The 14,945-nt window shown below is 36.3% G+C and overlaps 2 protein-coding genes across 4 annotated transcripts in view; both read right to left on the reverse strand.

Moving 5' to 3' along the window:
- Tsen54 (tRNA splicing endonuclease subunit 54) overlaps nucleotides 1-14,945 on the reverse strand; it is a 104,305-nt gene that overhangs the window by 34,719 nt on the left and 54,641 nt on the right. The gene's annotated exons all lie outside the window — the stretch shown is intronic.
- LOC149070952 (uncharacterized) lies at nucleotides 2,353-3,186 on the reverse strand. The gene is made up of 2 exons (XM_089248787.1): nucleotides 2,834-3,186; nucleotides 2,353-2,802 (listed from the first exon to the last, which is right to left on the reverse strand). Exons 1-2 carry the CDS (start codon nucleotides 3,161-3,163, stop codon nucleotides 2,353-2,355), a joined length of 780 nt encoding a protein of 259 aa, XP_089104913.1. The 5' UTR covers nucleotides 3,164-3,186.

The following is a 14,945-nucleotide window of genomic DNA, read 5'->3' on the forward strand; positions in this document are numbered from 1 at the left end:
ACCATCTCTTATTTCCAAAAGTGGGATTACAGCAGAGTATACTTTTTACAAACCATGGACATAGAAGTGAATGGGCAAAAAATCGGGAACTACAAAATTGTATCCTATGTATTTTTACCTGTTATTACATACCCTGCTTAAAACATACACTATGGTTATAACTAGAGCCCGGAGGTTCAGGCTAAATGCCTTTTTTGAAGTTTTTCAGTCATAAATGAATATTCTAACATAATTTTAAATTTATTTGTGAATTTCAGAGGCCATGATCTATAAAACTTGGATATTTAGAGCATTGAAAACTTCAAAAGAATTTGTCTTTGTTAAAATTTTCCAACTCTCAGTATTAATTATCATCAGAAAGCCCCCCCCCACCACTTCCCCTACAGCCCTATTTATATGCAAATAAGTGATCTGAGAAATTGGTGTTGCCATACATTAACTTTACTTTGACCGGATGGCATTAGGTGTGAATGATTTTGTTTCAGACGAGCCCCTGAACCCCCCCCCCCTTCCTTTTCTAACAGCCCCTGTACGAAAAGCAGAGGAAATCAAAACTAGAAATTTTTGTTTCTCCCCACAATTTATTTTCAGCTTGAAATCAATTTAACTTGGATAATTGTTGCAGTTATGATAAACTATGATTAAAGCAATAGGCAGATTAAGTGCAACCAATTTTTTAACTAGATTTTGGATCCCGTAATACCTTTTGTTTTTGTTTATTTTTACTTCCTCCCAAAAATTACCTTTCTTTAGTGCCTATTTCGATCATTTTTAGTGCCTAAACTTCCGGGCTGTAGATGTAACATACCAAACACTCTCTTAACCTTGAAAATGATTTGGATACAACATACCGCAAAGAAAACCCTGGAAAAATGAAACCAAAAAGTGTCTTATTTGTGTAACATTCATTGTATTCCGGTGATATTGTGGAGTTCTGGCGTATTATTGTCAAAAAACATGTTTTGGCACAGAGAGCCGAATGACCTATATAATTGAGTTGGAGTTTTGCTCCCTGATCCATTGGGCTGACACAACCAGCAGCAGCTCACTTGTATTTTTCTTGACGTACCACTATCCTCTTTGCTTGTGGAGTAGCAATTGTTCGAATAAATACTTTATTATGTTTGCTGAGAATTTCAATATATTTATCAACATCATCGGCTACCCCCTCCTTCTGTGACAATATCTTGAATACTTTCACAGAAAATTGTGGGAATTCCTTTAACAAAAAATTTAGTAGAAATACACAGCCAACTCTCGGTTTACAAACTCAATTTATTCCAGAAGTCTGTTTACAAAACGAATTGTTCCCAAACCAAAACAATTTCTCCCATAGGAATTAATGAAAAATGAATTAACCCATTCCTGGAACTACCAAAGATGAATTTTTATAACAGCTCCTGAACATATTCCTATAGAATTATTAACTGGCCAATGAATCTGCATGTGCAAAAAAATCTCTCTCAAAATAGTTCTGAATGTAAAAACATGAGGCAAAAGACCCACTTCTAAAAGGCTGTAAATGTGAAAAACCAATTTTCCCCCCGTAACGTCTTTGTTGAAATATGCCTCTCTCCTTTCTTCACGCAAACATTCCCAAAAGCCTCCCCACGGTACTGTGCGAGAGAAGTGTCAGAATAGCCATCGCCACATGTGGTTACCTTAGAAAGTCAATCATCCTTTGAGGCGCATTACATGTATATGTATTATTCAGACATTTGCAAATCTAGGTGCTTTAGAGGAAGATATGTTTTCTTTTTAGGACAGTTGCACAGATTTACAAAAGTAGTGCTGCTGAGGGTATCGTCCCAGAAAATTGGAAGCTTGCTAATGTTGTTCTTATATTTAAAAACAGTAGTAGAGAAACTGTGTCAATTTTTTTTTCAATGAGTTTGAGTAGCTCCCTGTCCAAAGTTTTGGAAATAATTATTGAAAGGCAACTAGTTAAATGGATAGGCGAAAATAATGATGTTGGAAAAGCAGCATGGGTTCAGGAAGGGGAAGTCACATGTAAACGACCTCCTTTGCTTCTATGACTAAGGCTTTAAGAAAAGGCAAAAAATGTGGACATTACTATGATTAAATACTCGACGTTTGGGTTTACCCAAAATTCAAAACGAACATGGCTATACACGTTTCAGAACTATATGAAGTTCCTTCATCAGTAGCAGAAACAAAGAAGAAAAAGAAATATTGAAAAACTCCTTATAGCAGGAGTTACTCGCTGTTGCAGACAAGAGCCAAATTCAAAATGAACCGGCAACAAAAGAGCAAGAGGATGGAAAAAAGAAGAAAAATGGCGGAGCCAATCACAACCGAGAACGTGATAGTGATGCTGATGGAGAAAAATAATTATTGTAGAAACTGTTGCCAGATTTTTGAGAAGGGTGGTGTGCTAGATAGGTCGTTGACCAACTGGTTTGTGTTTTTGTTGATGTGGAGTGATTCGAAGAAATCCAAGTAAGACGGTGAGGGACATTTTTGGATGATTTTGGCAGAAGAGAAGTCAAATTTATGGTCAAAGGACCAGCAGTGTTGGGCTATGGATGAGCGGTTAAGGTCTTGGTTGCTTACGTATCTTCTATGCTCATTTAAACGGTATTTTAGGGCACGTTTAGTTTGGCCTATGTATGATAATCCGCATTGGCATGAAATGCTGTAGATGCCCCAGTTGTTGAGTGTGTCAATGGGATCTTTTAGTTGAGAGAAACAAAGTTTATTGACGGGGGTGAAAACTGCAGAAAAATTGTATTTTCGAAGGATTTTAGCGATGCGTTGGCTAGTTTTTGGGAAGAAAGGCAAAATGATCAAGTTTTTTTGTTCAGGTTTAGGCTTGGTTTTTGAAGTGTTTTTTCGCAAACGGTTTGCGAAATACAGTGGTAGAGAAAGTTTGTTCATGGCGAGTGACCAATACGTCCAGGAATGAAATTTGGTTATTGTTTTCTTCCTCTATAGTGAATTGAATGCAAGGGTCAATGGAATTGAGAGTATTTAGAATATGGTCAATGTTAGCGTTACGGTCAAGAAGAATGAAGCAATGATCAACATATCTGACATAAAAAGGAAAACGAATTTCACGGAAGAGTTTTGTTTCAAAATAGTGCATATAGATGTCACTAAGTACAGGACTGAGAGGGTTTCCCATGGCAAGGCCTTCAGTCATACGAAAGAATTGTTTGTTAAAAGAGAACGTATTTTGGTTGAGACAGACCCGAGTAAGGTCTAACAGTTCAGAGATTTCAAATTGGGAAAAGCGGAATTCGGTAAGTCTGGTCTCCAGACCCCGAAGAGCGCCTTCTACAGGGACATTCGTAAAAAGAGACTTTATGTCAAAAGAGGCCATTTTTGTGTTAACTGGATTGAAGGTATGGAGTTTCTGCGCGAATTCAACGGAATTTCTCGTACTGTGTGTGTTATTGCAAGAGAGTGGTGAAAATATTCAGACGAGGTGTTTCGCAAGCTTGTAAGAGGCAGTGCCGATATTCGAGACTATGGGTCGGTGTGGAATATCGGGTTTGTGGACTTTGGGCAGTGTGTAAAACCTGGCGTAAAACGCAACCGATGGGGTGAGAGCTTTTTCCATGGTTTGAGATAGAATCTGACAAGATTTTATGGCTGACTTGACCGTGCTAAGTTCATGCGAGCTGGGGTCGAGAGACTTAGATGGAGATCAAAAAGTTCCTGTTCAATGTCGGAGATTTTAGTACGACAGTCTTGTATGAGGGCTCACCAAAACAGACTCACCAAGGATCGTCAAAGCATTACGTAACTCCAAACTCGCTATTTTAAGAGCTCTCATACAAGACTGTCGTACTAAAATCTCCGACATTGAACAGGAACTTTTTTATCTCCATCTAAGTCTCTCCAACACTGTTGATGACTGGAATACTATCGACAATAGGTCCTGGACAAGAACTATGCAATCTGTAGCTAACCATAGAAAGTCTCACCAACGAAAATTTTCCAAACTCGTACATAAGCATGCCACTCCGAAACATTTCCCCCTCCCCAAGGTTAACAACAATGCTGTAATTAATTTATCGAAAGTTGAAATCAATGACCAGGAGCTCTGCGCCCTAAAATTTAATAACAATTTCTCTGTCCCACGTAGACCTTCAGCTACGAAATTTGTTGCCCCCATCGAAAGAGCTTTCAAGTTCAGTTCTCTGGCACCTACACAGAAAGAGGTTTTACGACAACTGATCGTTGACACCGTGGATTTCAACGCCAAGCCCCGCCATTCCCAATCATGTATAACTACCAGCATGGTAGTCAAGAAATTATGTGATAACCCCGAACTAACCATAACCAAGGCTGACAAAGGAGGGCAAATAGTCATCATGAATAGATCGGATTACGTTGAGAAATCCTAAACTCTAATTAATGATGGCCCATATCAAAACATACAAAAAGACCCCAGCTCGCATGAACTTAGCACGGTCAAGTCAGCCATAAAATCTTGTCAGATTCTATCTCAAACCATGAAAAAAAGCTCTCACCCCATCGGTTGCGTTTTGCGCCAGGTTTTACACACTGCCCAAAGACCACAAACCCGATATTCCACACCGACCCATAGTCTCGAATATCGGCACTGCCTCTTACAAGCTTGCGAAACTCCTCGTCTCAATATTTTCACCACTCTCTTGCAATAATACACACACTACGAGAAATTCAGTTCAATTCACGCAGAAACTCCATACCTTCAATCCCGTTAACACAAAAATAGCCTCTTTTGACGTAAAGTCTCTTTTTACGAATGTCCCTGTAGAAGGTGCTCTTCGAGGTCTGGAGACCAGACTTACCGAATTCCACTTTTCCCAATTTGAAATCTCTGAACTGTTAGACCTTACTCGGGTCTGTCTCAACCAAAATATGTTCTCTTTGCTTCGTTCTTCTTGACCATAACGCTAACATTGACCATATTCTAAATACTCTCAATTCCACTAACCCTTGCATTCAATTCACTATAGAGGAAGAAAACAATAACCAAATTGCATTCCTGGACCTATTGGTCACTCGCCATGAACAAACTTTCTCTATCACTGTATTTCGCAAACTGTTTGCTGTTTCTCTTACCCCCCTCACAACCTCTCTGCGCATCCTCCATCACAAAAGTATGCCTTGTTCTACACATACATGAAGCGAGCCATTAATATCTGCTCTTCGCCGACGTTACTCGACGCTGAGCTGAATATCCTTGGAGCAATAGCAGTCGATCATGGCTACCGTAGCTCTCTCATTGATAATCTACACAGCAAACTGATTAAAAACACTTCAAAAACCAAGCCTAAACCTGAACAAAAAAAACTTGATCATTTTGCCTTTCTTCCCAAAAACTAGCCAACGCATCGCTAAAATCCTTCGAAAATACAATTTTTCTGCTGTTTTCACCCCTCTGAATAAACTTTGTTTCTCTCAACTAAAAGATCCCATTGACACACTCAACAACTGGGAAATCTACAGCATTTCATGCCAATGCGGATTATTATATATAGGCCAAACTAAACGTGCCCTAAAATACCGTTTAAATGAGCATAGAAGATACGTAAGCAACCAAGACCTTAACCGCTCATCCATAGCCCAACACTGCTGGTCCTCTGACCATAACTTTGACTTCTCTTCTGCCAAAATCATCCAAAAATATCCCTCACCGTCTGACTTGGATTTCTTCGAATCACTCCACATCAACAAAAACACAAACCAGTTGGTCAACGACCTATCTAGCACACCACCCTTCTCAAAAATCTGGCAACAGTTTCTACAATAATTATTCTTCTCCATCAGCATCACTATCACGTTCTCGGTTGTGATTGGCTCCGCCATTTTTCTTCTTTTTTCCGTCCTCTTGCTCTTTTGTTGCCAGTTCATTTTGAATTTGACTCTTGTCTACAACAGCGAGTAACTCCCGCAATAAGGAGTTTTTCAATATTTATTTTTCTTCTTTGTTTCTGCTACTGATGAAGGAACTTCATATAGCTCTGAAACACGTATAGCCGTGTTCGTTTTGAATTTTGGGTAAACCCAAACGTCGAGTATTTAATCGTAGTATCAAACCCAAAAGGTAATCCATTTCCAATGTGGACATTGTTTATCTTATCTAGAAGGCATTCAATCAGGTCCAACATGATAAACTCTTGAAGCATTCACACGAGAGTAGGATTATGGCAACTTGTTGAATAAGGTAAAACCGTGGTTGTGATATGTCACAGCGGGTTATTATGAACGGGGAATTTTCTGATTGGACAGGTGTTAAAAGTGGAGTTCCTCAAATTGGTTCTATTCTTTTTTCACTTTTTATCGATAAGCTTGATCAGGGTTTCAATGGAATGGATTGTTAGCAAATTTGCAGATGATATGAAGCTTATGGGAATAGTCAGGAATCAAAGTGAAAGGGAGATGCTCCAGACCAACTTGAATATGATTAGAGCATAACCTTTAGCTGAACTGACAAGTGTATGGTTGTTCATTCTGGTTTGAACAACCCACATTTTATTTATGAGTTGAATGGTGCAGGGTTGGGGTTTTGGACAGGAGGTGTCATTTGGTTTTTTTATAAACTAATTGTTTCACCAAATTTATGGTTTCAGGCTGGAAATCTGATAGTAAATTAACATCACTCGTATAACTGTTTAAATAAATACTGTTTTCAATTTTTTAGTTTGTTGTAAATGCTATTTCTACTTCACATCTTATTTTTCATGTATGATTACGAAGCAGGTACTATATTTAGGACAGTGCTCTTGTCCAAAACCCTGCCAAATCTGTCCAAACATTTATCTTTTAAAAATACATTATATTGAAGGTACCAAATACGCATAGTCACAGTTATAATCATTGCATTATTGTGAAACTAAACAAATATTTTTTATTAGATACCAATATAATGATGTGAATAAATATCAATGGTGGTGCAGTGTTTATTTAATGCAAATTGTTCTATTTTGACTTTTCAAACTTTTCATCTTTAAATTTTCAAGAGTGAACTTTCTATTTTACATTCTCAATTTTCAAAAACTAATTATGAAGAAAAATGTGCAAAGAAAATGAGGCCACAAACTTTAAGACCCAAAATTTTTGTTAAATTTCAATTGTTGCTCTTATGAGGCTAGAAGCTAATATTTCACAGAATAAATTCAAGCTATATCAACAATTCTATCACATGGGGGACAACAGCAATAAGAAAAACACTGGAAGAAGGCTTCTCAAAAGACTGTCTTTAACACATTGTTTTTTTATTTTTGCGTCCCCCAAGAATATTTGAAATCATCAATTGAAAAAATATTTTAAAATTTTGTTATCTTAGAAATCATCTTGGCACAGATAAGTCAGCTAAATTAGTTATGTGTTATCAAATGTTAAAAGGCATAGCTGCGCTTGTGTGTTCGATTATTACGCAAGTTTAATTTCATTCTATAGTCATACTATTGCTTTTTTCTAATTCTCATGTGACAAATTTCTATCCCATTCTTGTATCTTTCATGTTTCCATAAATCTAATATTTAACCTCAAGACAGTTCAGTTTTCAATTGTTTGATAACCTGATAGTCATATAACCCTTTGCATACTGTTTTGAATTTCAAAATTTTATTATATTTTATGATTTGATATAATTTATATAATATGAAGTTTATTATTTGATTATAGAAGTTACCTCTTTATCAAATTGCAAAGTTTTTCACTTATAGTTATAAATAGGAGGTTTTGGACAGTATGGTAAAAACCACAGTATTTACCGTACTGTCCAAAACCTTGCCAACCCTGGAATGGTGGTGTCATTCTAGAGGCAACTAGGATCACCGATTTGAGAATCCTCACTGATGAGCAGCTTAGGTTTTCTGAACATTGTCCAGCAGTGGTTAAAAAACCATACAAAATGCTCGGTTTCATTCTCAAAAAGGTCTCTTCGCATTCTCTCAAAGTGATCCTTCCACTTTTCCTGAGGCTTAGTTTGACCTGATTGGAGTACACAGTTAGGTTTCTGAGACCATACCTACAGAGGGGACATTAATTTCCTCAAAGGGGTACACAGAAGCGACACACATGCTGTTGATGGCACATGGGGCTTAAGCTATGAAGAGAAATTTGATTTTTTTTTGAAAATGTTTGCATGAATGAAACGATGAACCTGTTCTTTATACAAAGTGGGAGACTGATTGTCACCTTTCTTTCCTAGTTATCTTCACTTGGTATACAGTCATTGTACTTCATCGTAATTACCAAGGTAATTATTTCCATATGAATCAATGTAAATCCAATTAATTCATTCTAGAAACTCCAAAATTATACCAAAAACACATTTTATTGAATAAATAAAGTGTTTGATACTAAAAACAATAAGAAATTAATATGAAATGAATAGCCTATAGAAAATGTAAAGAATATCCTAGATGAACATTTAATATGGCATTTACATTTTTGTATTTTTCTGAAGATTCTTCTTGGCGTACAGAAGACAGCAAGGATGGGGTGGGGAGAAAAGTGCAGATATTATTGTTTGGAAAAAGAATCCCCCTCCCCATAAGGACCTTAGGTATAAAAGGCATCATTATCTGGGTCACTTCCCTTTTTGGTCTTTTGGCACTAGGACCAGCTTCACAGTCAGTGTGGATACATGTCGCACAAAAAATCTGTCTAAAGGGAAGTCTGTTTCTGCCGCTTCTTTAAAATTTGCTTAAAATGAGGCAAGACATCATCATTAAACAAGTTGCAGTAGTCTTCTTCGAAGGACTGCTAGCTCTGGAAACTTTTAGTCCCATAAAATATTTTGGCTAGACACACAGGGTGATGCTCGGACAACGAGAAACAACAGCACACTGAACAGAAAAAAAATTAGCAACCGACGGCGACGAAATCAGAGGCAACTGATGAAAATGAGACAAGTTTTTATGAAAAAAATTGACGATAACTGAAGTCAGCGAAAACCAAGGTATTACTGTATTCCCAAACTGGGTGGCCATTCTAAGTTTAGAAAACTTTAAAAACTATTTCGTTTATCAACGTATAAAAGTTCAAGCATTAGATGAAGTGGAAACATCTAGATTAAGAGATTTGATAGTTTATATATATTTTTGAAAACCAGATTTTTCAGTCACCTCGTTGGGCATTTTGTCTGAGTTGTAGCCTTTGTATTTGTGCTTTCTTTTATTCCTTTCAACTATATTTCAAGACAGACTTTCTCTGAGCTTATTTATGCATTCTCATCTATTGTACTTAAATGTATGAAATAAATTATTTTTTATTTTTTGGAGTAAAATCTGATGCAGCACGATATAGACTGAAGTACAAATGAATGTCTAATACTGTGGTTGTAATAGTGTAGCCTTTTTAGAGTACCCCACCCATCATAGCAAATAATTCTCAGAATTTCTAGCATGAGAGCTAGTTTTATTTTTTCCCAATTCCTTCTGCTCACTGACCAAATACACTTTATCGTCAGTATTGTCAAGTGCAGAAATATATTTTTTGCCCTGTCAGGGTGTTTCTCATATACTAAAAGCAAAATTTGATGACTTTTCTGTGATGTTTTCTCGTTTGACAAAATTCAACAAAACAACCATGCTGGATTGTCAGTGGTTCCCAAACTGTCAGTAGTGACCCCCTAGAGGATTTGGGTTAGTAAAATAGGGGGTCTTAATGAAAACGGGGAGGGGGAACATGAGTGAATTTACAAAATAAAAACATTTGATGAGAAATTAGAACACTAAAAAGAACAGGATCTGTGTGACCCACTCTTTCTGCTAACATACCTCAAGTAAGAATGAACGAAGAGTTAAAAAATTCCTTAACTTTCCCAAATTTTCTTATAGTACACCAAAGGTTTTTCAATATCTTTTTTAGCGACAGAGATACGAATAGAATGATGGAGCTTAGAATGACGAAAGAGGGTAACACTGACCCTCCCACATATTTTAGCATACATTCACTGCACATACTACCAATGTTGTCGCAATTGAGTCGTCCAGTTGCAAAACGAAACTTTTGTAGAATCTATTTTTCGAGCCGACTGCTTGAAATTTAAAATTTTAATAGCATAGCATTAACATTTTAACAAGTGTGAGCTCAAAAAATACTCTCTACAAAAGTTTCTTCACTTTCTGTAAAAAAATCAGATTATTGCTTAATGAGCAATGGATGATTCAATTGGTTTTGCAAGGCCAAAATTCTTCTGAGTCTCTTTGTGCATCTAATATGGTGCAATCCCCATTTGTGAGACTTTTTTTAACCTTCCTCTTATCTGCAAATGTCAGTCAGAAGACGTCTGTCATTCTGGCTGATAAATTATTTGTTCCACAAAGTAGAGATATTCACGTGCTTATAATTGTTGTAAAAATGGGGGGGGGGGATGTAGATTCACTGAAGGAAAAAGTTTTTCAGATTTTGGTAAATATTTCATGAGAAAAATTAAGAACCAGTGGTGTTGGTGATGAGAATTCAGAAGAGAATGAAAACTACCACAAGCAAAAACCTTTGTGAAGTAAGCAACAGTATTGAGGACATACGTGTGAATCAAAATGGAATTATACCTCAAACAATGCCTCAGCTGATGTAAAATGAAACACTACTAGATACAGTAAACGCAAACCCCACTGAAGCCATCAATGAAAAAACCTTGTCCTACTCCCAAATGTTAACTGATTTCCATAAAAATTCAAGATTTCAATAATATCCTGTTTATTAGTTACGATGAAACTGCTGTAGATGAAAATGTATGAAACATTGTGAGAATAATTGAAAAATTCCTCATCAATAGAACATCAAGGATTCAAAAATATTTTATGAGAATAATTCCCATAGCTTATAGATACAGATCTCGCCTCACTGGAACTATATTTTAATAAATAATTATAAAAAAAATTATATATTTTTCAAATCAAAATCGACAAGCTTAGTTGAAACCCTTTGGAAAGAACATCGTCAATTGCTTGAAGATGCCGGAGATTTCATTTCCATCAGGATGGGGGCATCACCACATTGGCACTTTTCCATTTGTGGATACTTAAATGACAAATTCAGGGATGGGATTCTCATGATGCTGCTGACTCTTTTCGGAGCAGTAAATTTAATGTTTCGGAGCAGCAATCTGCAAATTTGGAGCAGCGTGCAGAATCATTACCTTTGTGAAAAATTAAATTTTTTGAACCGAGATAATCAGATTATAAAATTTTGAACATTTTAACCAGTTATAGGGTTCCAGCATCAAAAATCAGTTTTATATGTTTGATAAAACTTACATCCACTTGTAGGGACGTAAAAACTGGTCATAATCCAAGCTGGGTGTAAAAAGAAAAAGTTTACAGATCAAGCAAATAAGCATAGATGAAAAAAAAATGACATTTTGTTGACTCTGTTTTCCTGCAATTTCTCGAGAACACTACACATTTTTTCTTTCGGTGTTTTCAGACGAACTTGCCCACTTTCGATGTCTACAAAGTTTTTTCTCTTCATCCCCACTTCTATCATCTCTGCAGTGTTCAGCATAGTTTTTGGTGACAACTGAATTTCCAACTCCCTTTCTTGTGCTTTTAGTCTTTGATTCTCATCCGGTCGTGGAACTTTCTTATCAAAAGTTTTTTGGTGCTGAAGTCTGTCTTGGTACTTCTGATGTGAGCTGTGAACAGCTTTCAGAAGTTTGGCATCGGCATCAATATCTTTAGCATTTTGAGAATGTTGTATATAAGATTTTATTTGATTAATGCAATTGATGCTTTCAATCGAAAGATTTGATCTATGTTGCAGGAAATGTTTGTTTACACTAAAGCCCCTCTTGCAGTCTGCATTTCCATGTGGGCAAGAGATAATAAGGCTTTGAAAAGCACAAGCAAAATTTTAAACTTTGCACTTTCGTCCAAGTTTTTCAAATCAAATATAGAGGCCCAATACTTATCTACCCTTTGATAACTCACTTATATATCTTCACACTGCCGAGAAATCTATTCATCCAAGAGAACAGGGAAGGGCAAACTTGCGGCAGCTTTGAAAAAATGTAGGCTACTTAATACATGATAATGAAGAGTTTTCCAGTCGGAAAAGGGGATGCAAACACTTCATTTTTTCGAGCATGATGTTCTCAAAGGGCAAAACTTTGAGCAAGTGCTTGACACAAGCTATATAAACTGATCTAGCACCTGATGGAAATTTTTTCTTGAGAACATCCCCAGATAAGCAAGATTGGATTCTATTTCAGCACCAACCACCAAATTTTTCCTCCAGTTCTCACTGCTTTCTATAGCTACATTTTGGAGCTCAGCAATTCTAACATTCCAAATATGTTCAGATTTCAGGAAATGTGCCATAATTTTTCTAACAAGAGCTCTTAGCTCGTCATAAAAAATGTGTATGAGGGGGCTCCTCTTTTTTAAATAATGCTAGAAAGCGGGGTGGGAAGTGACAAAGTCCATTTCGGAGCAGCATAATTCAGGATTCTGAGCAGTTTTGGAGCAACAAAATATAGGATTCGGAGCAGATAATTATAAATTGGAGCGGCGAAATTAATAACAATATTTTCGTTAACCCTCACTCCTTTTCAAAATAAAACAACTGCACTGTCAATCAAACTGTTATCAAACATCTTTTCATCAGCTTGTTTTTTGTTTTTGGTGTTTCAGGCTTTTGACACCTTGTTTGAAAGAGCGGCTGTCTCATAAAATTTTTCGCACCAGTCTATTTAAGATGATTTTTTCTTACTGAGGGCACTATTTGCTATCTGGAACAGCAGCCCTTCAAATAGGCTCAATATTCTAGTCTTTATAGATATAAATTTTCTATATCAAGTATTCAATTTGTTTATACTCAGAAAGAAATTGTTGCAAAATAGGAGAGAATTTCGGAAGAATCAACACGATGGTTGGCGATTCAGCACTCATTATTTGGCGATCACTCGTTATTTGGCGATATTGGCAATCTTACTCGTTATTTGGCGATATTGGCAATCTTACTCGTTATTTGGCGATATTGGCAATCTTACTCGTTATTTGGCGATATTGGCAATCTTACTCGTTATTTGGCGATATTGGCAATCTTACTCGTTATTTGGCGATATTGGCAATCTTACTCGTTATTTGGCGATATTGGCAATCTTACTCGTTATTTGGCAATTTAACACTTATTTAGCAACATTGGCAGCAAAGTTATTCTGCAAAGTTTCGAAATTAGCAATCATAATTCGGCGGATATGCTCTTTTCACTCCCGGAATATTTTTTTTCACGAAACCTCGGGATTTGACGCAATGACGATTGCCTACAGTAATTTCTGCTGCTTCCAGTGGAGATTTTTTTTTTTTGAAAACGGAAACTGACTCGCATTCACGCTTTAAAGCTGAAAGACCATTGCAAACCATCCTCAGTTGCACGACCACGGATATTATTGGGGTTTCATGATGGAAAGCCCAATGTGTGATGAGCCGATAGTTGAAGTACAGTGGAATAAAACACGCTCTTTTCGGAAAGAATCGTTTCGCGGCAAGCAGGAACCAAAATTTTTTGACGTCCTTCCCGAAATTCCGGGCATACTGAAGCAAAATTCGCTATTTGGCGCAGAAAAATACGAAAATACCCTATTGGAGCAGGATGGCGCAAGATGTTAATTTTGGCGCAGTGCGGCGCAGAGTTCCCACCCCTGCAGAAAGCCATTGAAAAGTTCTGATGCTTGTTTCAGAAACAAAGCTTTCACCAAAACACTTTTATCTGAAAGGACTTCCTGGATTTGATGCAGTCGAGATAAGTCTGATTTGGACTCCTTACTTCTGAATCAATGCTGACTTATATTTTTCAATAATTCTGGAATTATTTCCTTTATTATTTCTTTAATTAATGCTGGAATTATAACTCATTTATTTTGGAACTGAAATTATCTCTTTCATTAAAACTAGAATTTTTCTTTCATTAATGCTGTAATTATCATTCATTAAAACTAGAATTTTTCTTTCATTAATTCTGGAATTTTCTCTTTCATCAATGCTGAATTATCTTTCATTAATTCTGAAATTAGTTACCCACCTTCACCTTCCCCCCTTCATTAGTTACCCACCTTCTCAGGATTCATACAAAATTTCCTAAATAAAAATTAAGGACTTTTTAAGAAGTTTCAAGCAGTTTATAAGGAGTCATGGCAAACTTCATAACTTACAAGGTATATAACAAAAAAATAAATAAATAAATAAATAAAAAAAAAAAAGGCGGGGCACATATACAAATTTATTTTTAATTTGCCAAACAAATTTTCCCTCTTCTCAAAAATATGGATGTAGAAGTGGTTCAGAAATTACAACTTTTTCTTTGTTACCCAGCATCATAAGAATTTATAAAATAATCAACCCACATGCATAATGTTCTAAAACCTTCAAGTTTTGGTCGAAAATATAACTCGTAACAACATGAATTATAAAAATTCTAAAAGTGATATTCCTTCCCCTTCCCCAATTATTCAAAATAAAAACCACAGCTGAAAAAGATTTTCCTCACAAAATTTATATTTGCAGCAACTCTTTATTCACTTCTCTCTTAAAATGGATCAACACATACACAAATTCTTTAAAATTAAGTATTTCAATTTTCCTTCTTGTTTTTCAGTTATACTCCGAAATAAATCGTTGCAAAATGGGGGCAAATTTCAGGACATTTTCAACACGATGTTTGGCAATTTAACACTCGTTATTTGGCGACTGCACACTCGTTATTTGGCGAAATTTACAAATTAACTCATAATTTGGTGGACTAGCTCTTTTATTCATGAAATGAATTTTTTTCCACGAAGCATAGGGATTTGACGCAATGACGATCAACAATAGTAATTTCTGCTGCTTGCAGTGGCATTTTCTATTTTCTTTTTTTGAAAACGGAAACTACGGCTGGTTGTTCAGAAACAATAGATGAGTAAACCATCTTCAGCTGCAGGATTAAGGATATGATCAGGTTTTCACGATGAAAAACCCGATGAGGGGGCCATA

This window comes from Pholcus phalangioides, unplaced genomic scaffold (genome assembly GCF_987345545.1).
Source record: "Pholcus phalangioides strain wild (caught in Gottingen) unplaced genomic scaffold, Ppha-v1.0 ptg000020l_1, whole genome shotgun sequence".
NCBI lineage: Eukaryota > Metazoa > Arthropoda > Arachnida > Araneae > Pholcidae > Pholcus > Pholcus phalangioides.